General features: G+C 45.6%; 1 protein-coding gene across 6 annotated transcripts in view; it reads left to right on the forward strand.

Moving 5' to 3' along the window:
• Positions 1-9,084, forward strand: part of ppfia2 (PTPRF interacting protein alpha 2) — a 645,248-nt gene extending 636,164 nt beyond the window's left edge. For all 6 annotated transcript variants that reach the window (XM_072485153.1, XM_072485152.1, XM_072485156.1 and 3 more), the window contains 2 exons: positions 809-900; positions 7,665-9,084. In XM_072485153.1, the coding sequence (XP_072341254.1) occupies positions 809-867 (59 nt within the window). In that variant the 3' untranslated portion in view covers positions 868-900; positions 7,665-9,084. The remainder of the gene's footprint in view (positions 1-808; positions 901-7,664) is intronic.
• The last annotated feature ends 8,794 nt before the right edge of the window (positions 9,085-17,878 follow it).

Consider the following 17,878-nt stretch of genomic DNA (forward strand, 5'->3'; position numbering starts at 1 on the left):
ATTATGCCCTGCATCTAGAGGAAACCCACTGCCCTATGTCCCTGCAAGACGATATCTGTCATTAAATAAATATACAGTCTAACTGTGATAAAGTAGTGTTGTGTGAGTGACTGCCTTTGACATTGCAATATAAAGAGTAATGCTAAATATATATCTGTTATCAGTGATGTAACATCACATGACAATAGAGTCTGCTGAAAATAAGATATGTACGTTCAATTATGTAATCAATACAGCCATTCAAATCATGTTGTTTCCAAAGTTGTGATAACCAAACATTTTTAAAAATAAGCACAGTTGCACATGACATTTGTGTCCACAGTTACCTGCAGAGAATCAGCAACCTCAGCTGTGGGTAACTGTGGATATAACTGTGTAAAAATCTGTGCACAATACTTACCTACAGGAGGATATGAAAAATCTTTTGACTCCTTCTTCCAACTACACTGGGGATAATTTAGAGTGACTCACCCATTCACACATCTTTTAGGCTGAGGTCAGAGTTATGGTGTAAATCCAATTAGTATCCCAAACCATGCATGAAAGGAGATGGGAAATAGAGCAGGACATCTGGTTAAAAAGAGGAATTAACATTCTGTAAAAACAACTGCTCTTGACCTCAAGCCGACACTGGTGAAAAGAAAATTGTAACAAATAAGCATCACACAAGCAAAATAAGTAAATTATCAGTTCTTTAATTTATATTCAATATTGAAATATGTTTATTTCAATTGAGCGAAGTACAATGGTTGTATAAGTTAAAAGACAAGACCACTTGTGTATTAATTGATAACTTGTGCAATTCTAGTTGGCACATCAGGAATGCAAAGGATAGATAACTCCACCATTCGGACTTACTCTTGCTGACAGCCAGAGATATTGAAACAGCACTATTTTGAGGTAACTACCTTACATTACCTTTTTAATGTTAACAAGATAAAAATCATATTTGTATGTATTTTATTGGGAGATCAACCATTTATATGCATGAATTTGCAAACTGAAAAAGTATGAGCAAATACCTGTCACCAGTTTGCATATACCTAAATTTAGCTTAGTATACACAAGGACTTCAACTTGATTAAGTTAATTGGTGCAAGTTCATAAATGTACCAGCAAGCTCTGATTTTCTGTACACTTGGCTGAGAGCCCAGATAGCTATTAAAATACAAGAGCACCTTCTCCCCAGAGGAAACATGGTTTGATTGACAGGTCAACGGCTGGGATTTTCCGTTCCCATTTGGTGACGAGCAGAACATTTTGTGAGGCGGCCGAAGTTGTGTTTCACGTCGACATAAAAACATGTTCTCCTTCCATCAGTGGCCAGCTGTGTTTCACACCTTTCAAAATTGGGAAGCTCGTTGTAATAAATTAGCAACTTATTATCAAGCCCATAAACTGGAATCACACCCCCACATCAAATAACACACCAACAGTAATGTAATGTCAGAACGGCGTGAAGCACAACTGGTCTCAGAAGGCATGCACCTGGCGAGTAGTACTCCAGCGAAGCTCAGAGGGGTGAGTGCAGCACTCGGTAAGGAGCGAGTCATGCCAGGGTAATGCCAGGAGGTGCCAGGGTGGTTCAAGGGTGTGCCGGTTTGATGCCAGGTGGTGACAGGGGATGCTGGAGAAAAATCGGAGGAGAGAGAGTAGCAGGACCTTGTCTCTATGCTGCCAGGATAAAACTGAAACTCCTCGGGACTTTGAAAATAATTCCACTGGGATAGGAGCCAATCAACACCTGTTACCGGGCAGTGTATGGCCTCTGAGGCCAATTTATTAGCCCCCAGCCAATCAATCAAACCAAGTCTCACCCCATCTCTTTCTCTGATGTCGACAAGTCTGCCACTCCTGTTCAAACCAGCAGAGACGAGCAGAGTGTTCCCTCCTCTCACTTCTGGGGCGGAATTCTCCCCCAACGGCGCGATGTCCGCCGACTGGCGCCAAAAACGGCGCCAATCAGACGAGCATCGCGCCGGCCCAAAGGTGCGGAATGCTCCGCATCTTTGGGGGCCGAGCCCCAACATTGAGGGGCTAGGCCGGCGCCGGAGGGATTTCCGCCCTGCCAGCTGGCGGAAATGGCGTTTGTTGCCCCGGCAGCTGGCGGAAATGGCGCTTATTGCCCCGCCAGCTGGCGCGGAAATGCGGCGCATGCAAAGGAGCGTCAGCGGCCGCCGACAGTTTCCGCGCATGCGCAGTGGGGAGAGTCACTTCCTCCTCCGCCATGGTGGAGACCGTGGCGGAGGCGGAAGGGAAAGAGTGCCCCCACGGCACAGGCCCGCCCGCGGATCGGTGGGCCCAGATCGCGGGCCAGGCCACCGTGGGTGCACCCCCCCGGGGTCAGATCACCCCGCGCCCCCCCCCCCCCCCAGGACCCCGGAGCCCGCCCACGCCGCCTGGTTCCACCGGTAAATACCAGCTTTAATTTATGCCGGCGGGACAGGCAATTTCTGGGCGGGACTTCGGCCCATCCGGGCCGGAGAATTGAGCGGGGGGTCCCGCCAACCGGCGCAGCCCGATTCCCGCCCTCGCCCAATCTCCGGTACCGGAGACTTCGGCGGGGGCGGGGGCGGGATTCACGGCGGCCAACGGCCATTCTCTGACCCGGCGGGGGGTCGGAGAATGACGCCCCCGAATTCTGCCTCAAAGATACATGCCAATTAATCATCCATGGATCAAAAATACTAACAGCGAAATAAAAGAAAGGGAAAATAAGGGAATAAGCAGGAAGAACCCTTACATCAGCTTAGTCCAAACTTTTTTTACAGCATAGGAAAGATTTATCAATGAATTACATTTTGCAAAGCTTCATTTACACACCCACTATGCACTGGGGTGTTCATTGGTTCTAGAAAGTGTACAGTTGGTCAGTGGGTATTGAAGTGCCAGAGCTTGGTATTGGGGGCAATAAGGACCTGGAGGGATGTGTGGAAGGGCAGAGTTTGGCATCATGGGCCTGAGGGGGACTTTTTGAACTTATCTTTTAAAAGGTCCCCTCATGCATACTGGGGTTCATCACTCCTCTAAGACCATGGATATTTAAAAACCTGGTCCAACTCCATGAAAGTTGCAGAGGAGTAGGAGGTATCTATCTCCATGATGGAGACAGCCACGTCGAGAGTGCCAGATGCAGACTTCTGACAGAAACCAACCCACACCCTTTAAAGGTACTCCCGAAAATTAATTATCTGAGAATAGGGTTGGAAATTCCAGAATCAAGATCCGCCTGCTATTTTAAAGGTCAAGACAACAGGCCAACATTTCAGATCAATGATTTCATCAGAACTGGCCTATTGTGTCCCTGCCTTCTCTCTGCGGGAACTCATGTACCCCCATTCCTCTGTCATTTCTCCGTAGCGCTGTATTTTCTTTCACTTCAAATAATTTTCTAATTCCCTTTTCAAAGGCAGAATGCTCTCAGGCAGTGCACCACTCGCTGCATAAAAAAGTTTATCTTCGTATTGTCCTTGTTTCATTTTCCAATCACTTTAAATTAGTAATCTTTGGTTCTCAACCTTCCGCCAATAGGAACAGTTTTTCCCGAACTACTCTATTTAATAATAATCTTTATTGTCAAAAGTAGGCTTACATTAACGCTGCCATGAAGTGACTGTGAAAATCTATTTAGACCCTGCAGGATTTTGAGCGCATCTATCAAACCTCCTCTCAATCTTTTTCTTCTCTCAGGAGCACAACCCCAGCTTCTCCAGCCAAAAGAGAAAATGCTGGAAAATCTCAGCAAGTCTGACAGCATCTGCAAGGAGAGAAAAGAGCTAACTGTTCGAGTCCAGATGACCCTTTGTCAAAGCTGGACATCTGTACTCGAAACGTTAACTCTTTTCTCTGCTTACAGATGCTGCCAGACCTGCTGACTACAGAATTTTCTCTTTTGGTTTCAGATTCCAGCATCCGCAGTTACTCCAATCTATCCTCATACCTGACACCCCTCATCCATGGAGCCATTTTCGTAAATATTTTCTGTACCCTCTCCAATACCTTCACATCCTTCTGAAATTGGAAGCCAAACAAATGTCTTATAACATTTTCACGTAACTTCCTGGAAGGATTTTAAAAAGGCATTTGACAAGATTCCACATGGCAGTGATACACCATCAATAACACACGACGAGTGATGAACGTAACTGAGGCTTTAATACACTAAACAGCAAGCCTCCTGCCTCTGGACCCGAACTGGGTCGGAGGCAGAGACTTGCCACCTTTATGCATAAGCCCAAGGGGAGGAGCCACAGGCGGAGCCAGCCTGGACAAGCCCTAGCATGTACAATAAAATACAATGCCATACAATGCAATACCGTGGTCAGACATTAAAAAAATGAAATCTCATGGGATATAGGAGAAGGTGGCAATTTGGATTCAAAATTGGTTTAGCAACTGGAAACAAAGAGTAATGGTCGCTGGATGTTTTTGCGAATGGAAAGCGGTTTCCACTGGCATTCCATGGGGCTCAGTGTTGGATCCCCTGCTGTTTGTTGTATATATGTGTGCTTAAATATGGGATGCATGATTGGGAAATTTGCAGATGACCATGTAGTTGATAGTGAAGAGGATAGCTACTGCCTTCAGGATGATATCAATGGTTTGGTTGAGTGCGTGAAAAGTGGCAAATGAAATTCAATCCAGAGGAATATTAGGTAATGCATTTGGGGAGGGCAAACAGAGCAAGGAAATATTCAATAAAAGGGAGGGTATTGGGGCGGGCTGTGGCATAGTGGTATTATCACTGGACTAGTAATCCAGAGACCCACAGTAGTTCTCTGGGGCTCCAGGTTCAAATCCCGCCACTGCATATGGTGAAATTTGAATTCACTAAAAATCTGGAATTATCGATTATTATGAAAACAAACCCCACCTGGTTCATTAATGTCCTTTCGAGAAGGAAATCTGTCATCCTTGTCCCCTGAGAACCTTACTTGTCTCAATAAGGTTACTTCTAATTTTTCTAAACTCCAATGAATGCATGCCCAACCTACTCAACCGTACCTCATAAGGAAATCCCTCTATACCTGGATCAACCTTGTGTACCTTCTCTGGACTGCCACCAATGCCAGTATATCTTTCCTTAGATAAGGGAGCAAAACTGTTCACAGTATTCCAGATGTGGTCAAAGCCGTGCCTTGTATAGTTTTAGCAAGACTTCCCAATTTTTATACTCCATTCTCTCTGAAGTAAAGGTCCACATTCCATTTGCCTTCCTTATTACCTGCTGAACTTGCATGCTAGCTTTTTGTGATTTATGCCCCCAAATCCGTAAGAGGTGACCTGATTAAGATGTACAAAATTAGAGAGGGTGGACAGGAAAGAAAGGTTTCCTCTAGCTCATAGGCTAAGTACAGGGGTCATAGGTTTACGGTGATTGGTAGAAGGATTTGAGGGGAAATGAGGAAAAACATGCTTATCCAGAAGTGGTGGGCATCTTGAATGGGCATTGAATATGTATGCTGGGCGTGATCCAGATAATCATGGCTCATTTAAATATGTACAGCCTATTTGAGCCTGTATTCTTCCGGTGCCTGGGAATCACCAGCCGCACTGGCGACACCTCAACTGCATGCCGATTAGTGCTGGTCTCCACAAGTGTGACCTCTCCAGTGGTGTTGGTGGCCACTGGAATCCCCAGGTGGTCACGGACAGGGCAGGGCAGTTCCCTGGCACTCGCTGTGGCACCCTGGCAATGCCAAATTGGATCCGTTAAGGCACCTGGTTGGCAGTGCCAGGAGCGCTGCCTGGGTGACAGGTTGGCAGTTCCAGGATGCCAGGTTGGCACTGCCAAGAGTTGGGGCCTAAGGGCCATGAACTGGGGTATGAAGGGTGGGGGGGTGAAGGGGGGGTATGTAGGGGCTTCATGGAAGTAGGGGGTGAAGGGGTCCCTGGAAAGGAGAGGTGGGGGGGGCCTCAGAGACCCAATAGCGGGGTGTTCTCGCTTGTGAGGTGGGGAGGATAATGCCTATGTCTGCAGGGTGGCATTGCCCATGGGTGTGGGGACCCTCAAATTCACTTAGAGATTGGGGATTCCTTTCAAAATGGCGGCCCGAACTCTGAGGAACCGTTCTCGCCGACAACTTCAGCTCCCCACTGCTGAAAAGATTTCTAGGTGTGGGCTAGACCGGGGAGAAATTCCACAAGACTCAAAAAATGACTAAGTAAGGGTGAACCCAGATCTTGATCTCACCCAAAAAGTCGGTGGGAAACATCCAGCAAAACCCATCCAAAATGACACTTCATTTTTGGGAGAATCGCGCCAATGTCACTGCAGTAGTAATCCAGAGATCCAGGCTAATGCTCTGGGATTATGGGTTTAAATCTCACCATGGCAGTTGGTGGAATTTAAATTTAAGTAAACTGGAATTGAAAGCTAGTCTCAGTAATGGTGATCATGAAACTATCATCAATTATCGTAAGAACGCTTCTTGTTCACTAATGCCTTCGATGGAAGGAAATCTGCCACCCTTACCCAGCCTGGCTTACATGTGACTCCCGATCCACTGTAATGTGGTTGACTCTTAACTGCCGTCTGAAATGGCCAAGCAAGTCACTCAGTGCAAGGGCAATTTGGAATGGGCAACAAATGCTGGCCTTGTCAGTGATGTGCACATCCCACAAAAAAATTAATTAAAAAAAACTGGGGTGGTTTAACTTATCACCTAAATCAAAAAACATACGGAATGCTTGCCTTCATTGGTCAGGGCATCGAGTATAAAAACTGGCAAGTTATGCTACAGTTGTATAGAACCTTGGTAAGGCTGCCCTTGGAATATTGCCCACAATTCTGGTTGCCACACTACCAGAAGGATGTGGAGGCTTTGGAGAGGGTGAAGAGGATGTTGCCTGGTCTGGAGGGTGTTAGCTATGCGGAGAGCCTGAATAGACTCAGACTGTTTTCATTAGAATGACGGAGGTTGAGGGACGACCTGATAGAGGTCTACAAGATCATTAGAGGCGTGGATAGAGTGGATGGGCAGGCATTCTTTCCCAGGGTGGAGGGGTCAGTCACCAGGGGGCATCGGTTTAAGATCTATGGGGCAAAGTTTAGAGGAGATGGCCGCGGCAGGTTTTTTACACAGATGGTGGTGAGTGCCTGGAATGCGTTCCGGGGAAGTTGTGGAAGCAGATACGTTAACGGTGTTCAAAAGGCATCTCGACAAAATACGGGTCTAGAGGGATACGGCACAAGGAAGTGCTGAGGATTTTGGCCAAGGAATCAAACCGGTACAGGCTTGGAGGGCCTGTATTGTTCTTTGTAAATACTATCATCTGTGACAATGCACAGCAACCCTCAGTACTCCACTTTCACTGAGGTGTCAGCTTCATGTGCTTTTGTGCTTAATTCCTTAGAATGGGGCTTGGATTCCGCAACCTTCTCTCTCAGGTAAGAGATGAGATGCAGATTAAATTGAGGAAAATGCAACATTTGCCATGCTTCCCATGATTTATCCAACTGAGGTATCCTAACATGCGTAAAAAAATCTCTTATTCATTCTGAGAACTCCACTGATGGGATATGAAGGCAGAAAATGACATAGGCACACTACGATAATGGGTATATAGGGTGCGGAGAGGTGGCAGCAGGGAACCCAAAATCTAAAGAAGAAATGGTTAGTCACAATACTCCATTACATAACAATCAACTTGTTGTCTTTCAGCATATTCCTGATGCCTGTATGGAAACACATCCATTGCCTTTGAAGACTAACATAACCAGCAGCAATTCGCCAGCTTGCTGAATTGGATATTGCTGATCGTGAGGAACAGTCTCAAAGTGTAAAGACTTTTCTTGTGAAAATATTAGTATATGTAAGGGTTATGATTTTTAAATGTCAATTTAATATATTTCACAATCAACTGAGTTGATATTATTCAGTAAATGTTTGGCAAAAGAAGTACGGCACTCACCTTTTCAGACATTACAGTGTGGTAATGGTGGTGTTTTAGCACCATGTATCATTGTCATTTGTTCCCGACTCTCAGTTTATATAAAAAAGGGTCTTGTATAATACTGGTTGAACATATGTACTGTGTATGTATTTCTTTATATCCATGTTTGTTGTATGTAAATGAATATAAATATTTTCTAAAAACAAAAACTACACAGAATTTACATGTGGGTTTAATCAGAATACACTTCATTGTCAAATAATGCTGCTGTTTGTACCTCACCGTTTACCATAGAATTTGTGATATTTAATAAATAGGAAACAATCACTTTTACAAGAATTTAGTAAACAATTGCAGTTTGGACTGTAGTTTCAGTTATCGTCCTAACTTTCTAACATGCAGTTGAAGCTGGAATCCTGCCACAATTCAGATGTTAAACATCTGAAAACCTTACATTACAGAATAAACTTTCTTCTAGGCCTAGTTAAGGTGATTAAACTGTATACAGATGGCAGAAAGCATTGTGATGGTACTCTGCTAAACTGCTGTTTACATGGCATGATGGTGAACTTTGTTCCTGGACTCTATTCTGCAGGCCACTACTAATTTGACTTGTGGACCAAGTTATTCTCTTCAGCTTTCATCAGAATCGTGCTATCATGATCTCAAATTGTGTGCCAAAATTTTGCAACCTAGTATATTTGGTGTTGCTACTTATGACAAATCTTCAGTCTTTATAACTTGACATTTGTTGAATTCTCTCAGATTGTCTGCAAGCTTCAGCCAAGCTTGCCTTGTAAAGACTTTGTACTGTTAAGTTCACTTTATTAGAAGAAATAACTGAAAGACAGAATGTTATGCAAAATAAAGAGTATAAAATGTTTGTTATTTGATCAGATTTATTGCCTGCTGTGGTATTATTTGTTATATTGTTTAATTGTAAAAAATTGGAGAAAAATTGTGATAGCTTTAATATTCTATTTGCAAGCTACAGCTGCTTTGACTTCAGCTTTATGAATTGTCTTTTAGTTATTTCTCTTTGTTGTTCTTTTGCTGTTTTGTATGATCAAACACTTTCTGTTTAGTTCTAGGTTTGATTATTGCCTGATTTCAGTCATAGCTAATGGTGATGCGGTTATTTTGCACTGTTAATAAAGAGTACTACTGCCAAGTACTACTTCAAAGTCACTTCAATGAACCATTGCGGTGGATTGTTCAACTTCTCTCAGCTTTTCTTTGTATGATGGAATTCCATAAGTTATTCATGTTATATTTTTTGGGCTTCCATCCAAGTTAAAGTGGGAGATCAAGGAATCCAATGCCAATTCTGTTCCTCAGAATATTTTTATACTTTTGGTAACAAATTCATGTAAAGATTTTTGTATTCTGCTACAACATTGTATCTGGATCTCAAAGATAGAACAACACTTAGCATCAGTTGAACAATTACATTTTCCACTTTAATTTTCTGTCTATACTGACTAAATGAGAGAACTAGCAAATTTGGACTAACTTATTACTGAAATGTGAGCAGTTTTGTCTTTTATAAAGTTCATCAGGAAATGGGATGTTTTATCAACCTTTCTTGAGGGAAAATCTGAGATCCCCTCTGCTGACATTTAGGGCTCAATTTATTTAAATGGGAACCAAGTCCCACAGGGAGCTTGTTTAGCCGCATGTTTCCCGACGCTCACAGCGTTGAGAAACACAACGCCATTAAACATCACCCAGGTTAGATAGGGGGCTTCGGCGGGGAATGCGCAGCCGAGGCCGCATACAGCCCCATTTTCTGCACTAAGGAGCTCTGCTGGCCGGAATTTCTCAGTGTAGCAGAGATCGGTAACCCCCGACACTCCCCTTCCATCCGGCATCCCCCCCAAGACCCGCACAGAGTATCCCCAGACCAATCACCGCCACATTAAAATTGCCAGCTTGGGACATTGGCAGTGCCCACCTGGTACCATGGCAGTGCCCTTCCTTCTGGCAGTGCCACCTTGACAGTGCCAGGTTGACACCCTGGTGGCTTGGCCAGGGTGCCCAGTTGGCACCAGCAGTGCCAGGGTACCACCCTTCCCAAAGGACATGCAACTAGAGGCCTCTGATCCCTTAGTAGACCCCCATGAGTGCCATTCCATCTGGTCCCCGTTTGTGGAGACCAGTTCTGAACGGCGTCGCCAAGGTCTCCGAGGCAAAGGGGATAGATCCCAATGCCTCGGGTACCTGGGAAATCTGCACATTAAAATGAGACTGGCTGTCTCGCTCTACTATGCAGATTTGTCAATCGTGAACCTGCCCACAATGGACGGGATTTACATTGCAATTTTCATGAGGTCGTGTTAGATCTCATGAGGTGTTAAGGGTCAGGTAGATCCCGGGAGCGGAGTCTCCCATCTTCTATCAGCCACAATGTGGCACGGTGCAGCATGGCCGTAAACTCTGGATTTTGGATTCTAACCAAAATTCAATGTGGCTAAATCATGGGCAATATGGCAAAGGTTGTGTTTCCCTCAATTTCATCTGCACACGTGAGACACCTGATTATTCTCCAGCACAGGGTAGGGCCTAAAAATGCACCTTGAGCACTTTTCTGGTCCCTCTTAGCCCGAGATCTGATAAGAAACTGGTGAGGCAGGCTGCAGAACCAGGCCACATAGTCAACTTTCAGGCACCAAACAGATTTGATGGAATCAAAGAATTCTGGAGAACAATTTTTGTTTAAGCCAAGCATATAATTATACCACTTAAAATTAACTAGCTCATCACAACCTAGCAATTAAATATAGAGATTCATTTTAAAATATAATTTTTATCTAAATCATTGAAAATAGACAAGAGACGAAAAACAATCATGAACGTCACAGTGAGAGATCCTACAATTCCCAGCCTCCTCAGCCATGTGTTCCATAGCGGCATGCCGTCTCTGGCAGCAGGATTCTCCCTGCCAGCATCCAATGGGATTTCCCATTGTGGCCACTTCATGCTGCTGGGAAAACCACGGGTTGCATTGCAAGCGAAACAGAGAGTCCCGCGAGCAGCGATTTCACCTTGGACCATTACATTCAATGCAGACAGCCTGGAAACTTTTGAGTTGCCTTTTAATTTGAAAGATTATATCATGCAGCTTGTACAAAATGTGCTGTTGAGTGGCTGCCATCAGAGCAGAAGATGCCGAACAATGAGAGGCTAACACGAGTAAAACTAGTCTGCTCTACTTAAAGAAAGCCTCCATATCGTAATGGGAATATGCAATTGTGGTTGGAGAAAATGCTGGCAATCATTCTCAAACTGAATTTAACTTGGCAACCACTGAAAAATTTCACTATATGTCAGAAAGCAAGCTCTCTGATTTCCCTGTGCTTCAATGGAAGCCTCAGTGGAGGAGTGGAGAGGAGGAGAGATGCGGGGTGGATTCTCCATTTTGGAGCCTTTGGGCGGGATTCTCTGTCCCGGGATACCCGGATCGTATTCCCCGATGGGACGGAGAATCAGACGGAGGGGGAAAATATAGATCGACACCCCGCGTCGACCCAAACGCGATGCTCCGAACCCTGATATTGAGGTCCTCGCTGCACGCCATCGGGAGCATGTAAATGAATGCAAATGTGTCTGAATGATCCGTTTGCATCCACTTCGCAGGCCTGGTACCCTATGCTCCGGCCCTCCGTGATTCTTCAGTCCCCGCAGCCGGGTATCACGTGGGTATGGATCATTTCTGGTCTCTTCTGGTGGACTTTGCAGTGGGGCATGGGGGCAAACCACCAGCCCCCCACCCCCCGCCCTCAATGAGGTACCCCTGCAAAGTCCACCCCGCCAGGGCCACGCTGGTGGAGATCATCTGAGCCCACCGAGAGCCACCACCACCCCCCACAATGCACTGCCTGTCCACACCCCGTCTATCAGATTCCCCCGCCCCCCACTCAGGGAGCCCTGTAAGGAGACCCTCCACAGGGACCCCTGCAATAGGGCGACCCCCCAGGGAGCCATGTAATAGGCGGATCCCCAGGGACCTCTATATGGGGACCCACCCTCCAGTGAAGATACCCCAAACAGGGTGGTGAGAAGAATTACAGCTGGTAACACTTATCTTGAAGCTCCACATATCTATTCCTGGAAGGGAAACAGCTGTGACCTCGGTTTCAACCCGACTGATTCATTAACTGCAAGCCATTCATTCCTTTCCAGTAGTGGACTGTGATTGGCAGCTTTCATAAACCCACTGCAGCGGAGTTTCTTCAGTTAGGGGACTCCTGTGGGGGTTCCTTTAGTCCGGAGGCCCCTTTATTTAGGGGGTCTCTGACGCGGTCCCTCTCGTTAGGGGATCCCTATGGTGGATTCCTTCAGTTAGTGAGTCCCTGTGGGAGGCACCATTAGTTAGAAGGTTGCTGTAGGGAGTCCCTTTAGTTAGAGGATCTTTTTGGTGGGGGGGGGGGGGTCCTTCAGTGGGGGTATCTGGTAGATGAAGCTTGGGCACTGTTGGGGGGGCCCCCAGATGGACCTTGGGGGCAATTCCAATGAGGAGTTACCCCCTTGGCCCATTGCGAGGTCCACCATAAAATGAAAATGAAAATCGCTTATTGTCACAAGTAGATTTCAAATGAAGTTACTGTGAAAAGCCCCTAGTCACCACATTCCGGCACCTGTTCGGGGAGGCTGGTATGGGAATTGAACCATGCTGCTAGCCTGCCTTGGTCTGCTTTAAAAGCCAGCGATTTAGCCCAGTGTGCTAAACCAGCCCCTGTCAGAGCCATGCTGGTAAATACCAGAAGTGAGCCACGCCCAAGTGATTCCCAAGGAACGGGAATAGGGTGCCAGGCCTACTAAATGGCTGCAAATGGGTCATTACTTATTTTCACTTATTTACATCCTCCTGCTGGTGTGAACCGTGATCCCGGCACCAGTGGGGGGATCAGAGAATGCGGGCACCGATCCCGATTTTCCCCCAACGTCCAATTCTCTGTCCCATCGAGAAACGCGCTTCAGGTGTCGCTGGACGGAGAATCGAGCCGATCCAGGATTTAGTTATCTCTGGTTTTCTGCTCGCTCCAAATACCCACTTTCTCTGGATTCTGTTCTCCCCGTAGACCTGCTAACTCCCTGCTGTGCTTCCTCAGTAATCATGATCTCCCTCCCAGCCTATTCCCGTATTGTTCACTTAATTTTCACTCCCTCAATCCTAATCCTCACTGTGATTTGCCAAGGATAGACAAATTCAGTGACCTGCATATCCATCTCACTGATACCTATATGTAAATATCTGTTTTATTAAACTCTCTTTACATGCACTACTTTTGTATTATGGTATAATTCAAATGGGGGGGTGGAATTTCAAGATCATGAATTTATTTGAAAAGGGGCACTTCAATCATAAAAGTTTATGAACTGCTTTAGAGGATAGCTTAATGGTAGGATTTGCACATAGCGAAGTGGCCTGCCCCTAGGCAGGGGATAAAGATACCAGTTCCTTGGAGGTTGAGGTCAAGAAAGAGTTCTGCTGGAGTGGATTCAGTTGAAGGATTTGATGGGACAGCCTACAGAAGAAAGCTGGTTGGTGTGCATGAAACACGTGGTAAATTTGCAGGCTTGCCAGAAAGTCTATAGTCAATGTTAAGGAGCGTGAAGAAGTCTGGCATCAAATTGACAGAACAGTATGGAAGTATTTGCCAATTTCATTAACACACTCATAGACGCAACTAGGTTGCTGTTGAGGGAACCTTGGCAACGTACTGATTTTCTAGATGGTGCACATGGCTGGTCCAGTTCATTGTCTGGTCAATGGAAACACCCAGGATATTGACGGTGGGGTCAATGATGGTCATGTCACTGAATCTCAAGGGAGAAGGTTAGATTCTTATTTGTTGGAGATGGTCATTGCCTCGTACTTGTGTGGCATGAATGTTACTTGCCACTTCGCAGCCAAGTTTGAATGTTATCAAGGGCTTGCGTCATGCAGGCATGAACTGTTCCAGTATCAGGAATTGCAAATGGCACTTATCTTTTTTTTTAATTTGTTCATGGGATGTAGGCGTCGCTGGCTACGCCAGCATTTATTACCCATTCCTGAGGTCAACCAGATTGTTGTGGATCTGGAGTCACACGTAGACCAGACCAGGTAAGGGACAACAGATTTCTTTCCCTAAAGGACATTAGTGAACCAGATGGGTTTTTATGACAATCGCTAACGGTTTCATGGTCATTCGACTTTTAATTCCAGATTTTTATTGAATTCAAATTTCACCAGCTGCCATGGTAAGGTTTGAACCCCTGTCCCCAGAGCATTAGCTTGAACCTCTGGATTACGACTCCAGCGACAATGCCACCACGCCACTGCCTCCCTAGCCTGGAATGAAACGTGTTCCAAATAACTTGATCCCAAGCCATTAGCCAAGGCCCAGTATGTACTAAAGGCCTTGCACCTGCCAGAGCTCTTGCTCTATGCCCATACAAACTAACCCTCAACAGTGAACTAAACCACCAAATCTTGCCCAGCTATAGCATTTATGTGACATTGGAGAGATGGAAGGACAGGTAAACAAGCCCAACTTGAAAGGAAAAGAGAAATGATGTTTAACCAATTTATTGGGACTCTTGGGCAGCATGGTAGCATAGTGGTTAGCACAATTGATTCACAGCTCCAGGGTCCCTGGTTCGATTCCCGACTTGGGTCACTGTCTGTGTGGAGTCTGCACGTTCTCCCCGTGTCTGTGTGGGTTTCCTCCGGGTGCTCCGGTTTCCTCCCACAGTCCAAAGATGTGCAGGTTAGGTGGATTGGCCATGCTAAATTGTCCTTAATGTTCAAAATTGCCCTTAGTGTTGGGTGGGGTAACTGGATTATGGGGATAGGGTGGAGGTGTGGGCTTGGGTAGGGTGCTCTTTCCAAGAGCCGGTGCAGACTCGATGGGCCGAATGGCCTCCTTCTGCACTGTAAATTCTATGATTCAATGATTCTTTGAAGGAGAGGCGTGTGCTGTGGATAAAGGGGCGCCTGTAGATGTGCTGTTCTTGGGTTTCCAAAAGGCTTTGATAAGGTGCCACATTAAAAGTTATTGTAGAAAATAAAAGTTCATGGTGTAGAAAGTAGCATGGATAGAAGATTGGATAGCTTGCAGAAATCAAAAGATAAAATGGTTAAGTTTCTGATTGGCAGGATGTGGCAAACAAAATCCTTCAGGGGTCTGTGCTGGGACCTCAACTTTTTAAAGTTTACATCAATAAAGTAGATGTGAGATAAAGCATGGTAGCTATTTTGCAGATGACACAAAGATATTTAGGAAAGTATGTTGTGAAGAAGAGATAAGGGACGTCATTCTCCCAAACCCTGCCAACGGATTCAATGGCAGATGGGGGAGTGGAGAATTCAGCTGAAGGCCCAAAAATAAGGTTTACACCAACGTCAATTTACACCAGGGTTTTCCTCTGGTGCCTGCCATGGACGATCAGGAAATCTTATGGAGGCCAGTGCAAAACTGATTTGCTAATGGAATTCAGGGGACGATGCGACCACCCACACCTGATTTACCGTGGAACCAGCATGGAAATATGCCAGTGCGAAACATGTTGGAACAACATGGCGTGCAAATGTCGAATTCACCTGAATAATGCCTCCGGAATTCAAGCTGGAACCTGGCCCCCGGAAAACCACTGAAGAGGATTGGAGGGTGCATCTACAGTTGGACCTTCCAGATTATGTGTTCTGGAGGGGGTCCATCTTCCAGTCTCAGATTGTGCCAGATGTTCCATCTTCTTTCTCAGGAGATCCACTAACAAGAGTTGATCAATCACGTTGGGCGCCTTTTAAATTTGGCGCGCGGATAGGACGGCAGACGACATGCCATCAGGCCAGCCCTGCACAGAATATGGTGCAAAGAACCAAGTTGCATAATTAATTAGTTTGGGGTCGTAAGATTTGGCATGTTTCCTGCTGGCCTGCACAGCAGAAAATATTCCATGTTCTTACCCCTGCAGTGAGACGTAGTCCCCAGATGAGAAAATTTCACCCAAGGAGTTTTCAGGTGGATATAAATGGGTTGAGTGAGTGAGTGAGCAAAGGTCTGGCAGATGGAGTATAACGTTGGAAAATGTGAAGTTGTTCACTTTGGGAGAAAGACTGAACAGCAGAGTATTACTTAAATGGAGAAAAACTGCAGAATTCTGAGGTGCTGAGCGATCTAGGATATTCGTGCATGAGTCACAAAAGGTTAGTATGTGAGTACTGGATGGAATAAAACAGGCTAAGGGTATGCTATCCTTTATTATGAGAGGAATTGAAAATAAAAGTAAGATTGCCATCTTTCAGTTATACAGGATATTGATGAGATGGGGAGGGGGTGGTACAGTGACATTGTTGCTGGACTAATAATCTAGAGATCCAGCTTCGAATCCCACCAGTAAATTAATTTAAATTCAATTTTTAAAATTTAGAATTAAAAGTCTAATGATGACCATGATTAGATGACCATGGCCATGAAAAAGTTCAAAGATGTGCAGGTTAGGTGGATTGGCTATGCTAAATTGCCCTTAGTGTCCAAAAAAAATGGTTAGGTCGGGTTATGGTGATAGGGTGGAGGCTTGGGATTAACTGGGGTGCTTTTTCCAAGGGCCGATGCAGACTCGATGGGCCGAATGGCCTCCTTTGACACTGTAAATTCTATGATGAAACCATTATCGATTGTCGTAAAAACCCAACTGGTTCACTAATGTCCTTCAGGGAAGGAAACCTGTTGATCTTACCTACATGTGACTCCAGATCCACAGAAATATGTTTGACTCTGAAATGCACTCTGAAATGGCCATGCAAGCCACTCAGTTGTATCCAACCGCTATAAAGAAAACAAAAAGGAATGAAACCGAATGGACCACCCGACCATCAATCTCGGCGGCAGAAAGGACAACGGCTCAAGCCAAGCCATATCGACACTTCAGAGTCAGCCTGACTAACACCTAGGGGTTTGTGCCAAAATTGGGAGAGCTGTCCCCCAGACTAGTTAAGCAACAGCCTGACATAGTCATACTCATAGGTGCACACTTACAGATAATGTCCCAGACACCACCATCGCCCACTGACTGGATAGACCCAGCAGAGGTGGCAACACAGTGGTATCCAGTCCTGGGAATCCTCAACATCGGGTCTGAACTCCATGAAGTCTCATGGCACCAGGTCAAACATGGGCAATCCTGTTGATTACTACGTACCATAACCCCTTAGCTGATAAATCAATATTCCTCAATGTTGAACACAACATGAAGGAAACACTTAGGGTGGTAAGGATGAAGAAGGTCCTCTGGGTGGGGAACTTCAATGTCCATCAGCGAGTGGTTTGGTAGTACCACCACTGACCGAGCTAGCTGGGTCCTAAAGGACATAGCTGCGGCAGCTAGTGAGGGAACCCACAAGAGAGAAAAACATACTTGACCTCAACCTCATCAACCTACCTGTTTCAGGTGCATCTGTCCATTACAGTAACGGTAAGAGCGTTCACCACACCTGTCTTCACTCTGAGGATGTACTCCATCATGTGTGGCAGTACCACCATGCTGAATTGGATAGGTCTCAAACACGCCCAATTACAGCCTAATCAGTTAACTCTCGGCCATCAATAAAGTAATGGAATGGGTCATCAATAGCACTATCAAGCAGCGCTTGCTGAGCAATACCCTGTCCACTGATGCCCAGTTTGGTTTCTACCAGGGTCATTCAGCTCCTGACCTCATTACAGCCTTGGTTCAAATATCGACAAAAGAGCTGAATTCCTGAGGTGACCAAGTATGGCATCAAGGAACCAAAGCCAAACTGTAGTCAATAGGAATCGGAGGGGGGAAAACCCTCCACTGGTTGGAGTCATATCTGTCACAAAGGAAGGTGGTTATGTTGGTTGGAGGTCAACCTTCTCAGTTCCAGGACATCACCTCAGGAGTTCCTCAGGATAGTGACCTAAGCCCAACCATCTTCCGCTGCTTCATCAATTACTTTCCTTCCTTCATAAGG

The sequence above is a fragment of the Scyliorhinus torazame genome, chromosome 19, assembly GCF_047496885.1.
Source record: "Scyliorhinus torazame isolate Kashiwa2021f chromosome 19, sScyTor2.1, whole genome shotgun sequence".
In the NCBI taxonomy this organism is placed as follows: domain Eukaryota; kingdom Metazoa; phylum Chordata; class Chondrichthyes; order Carcharhiniformes; family Scyliorhinidae; genus Scyliorhinus; species Scyliorhinus torazame.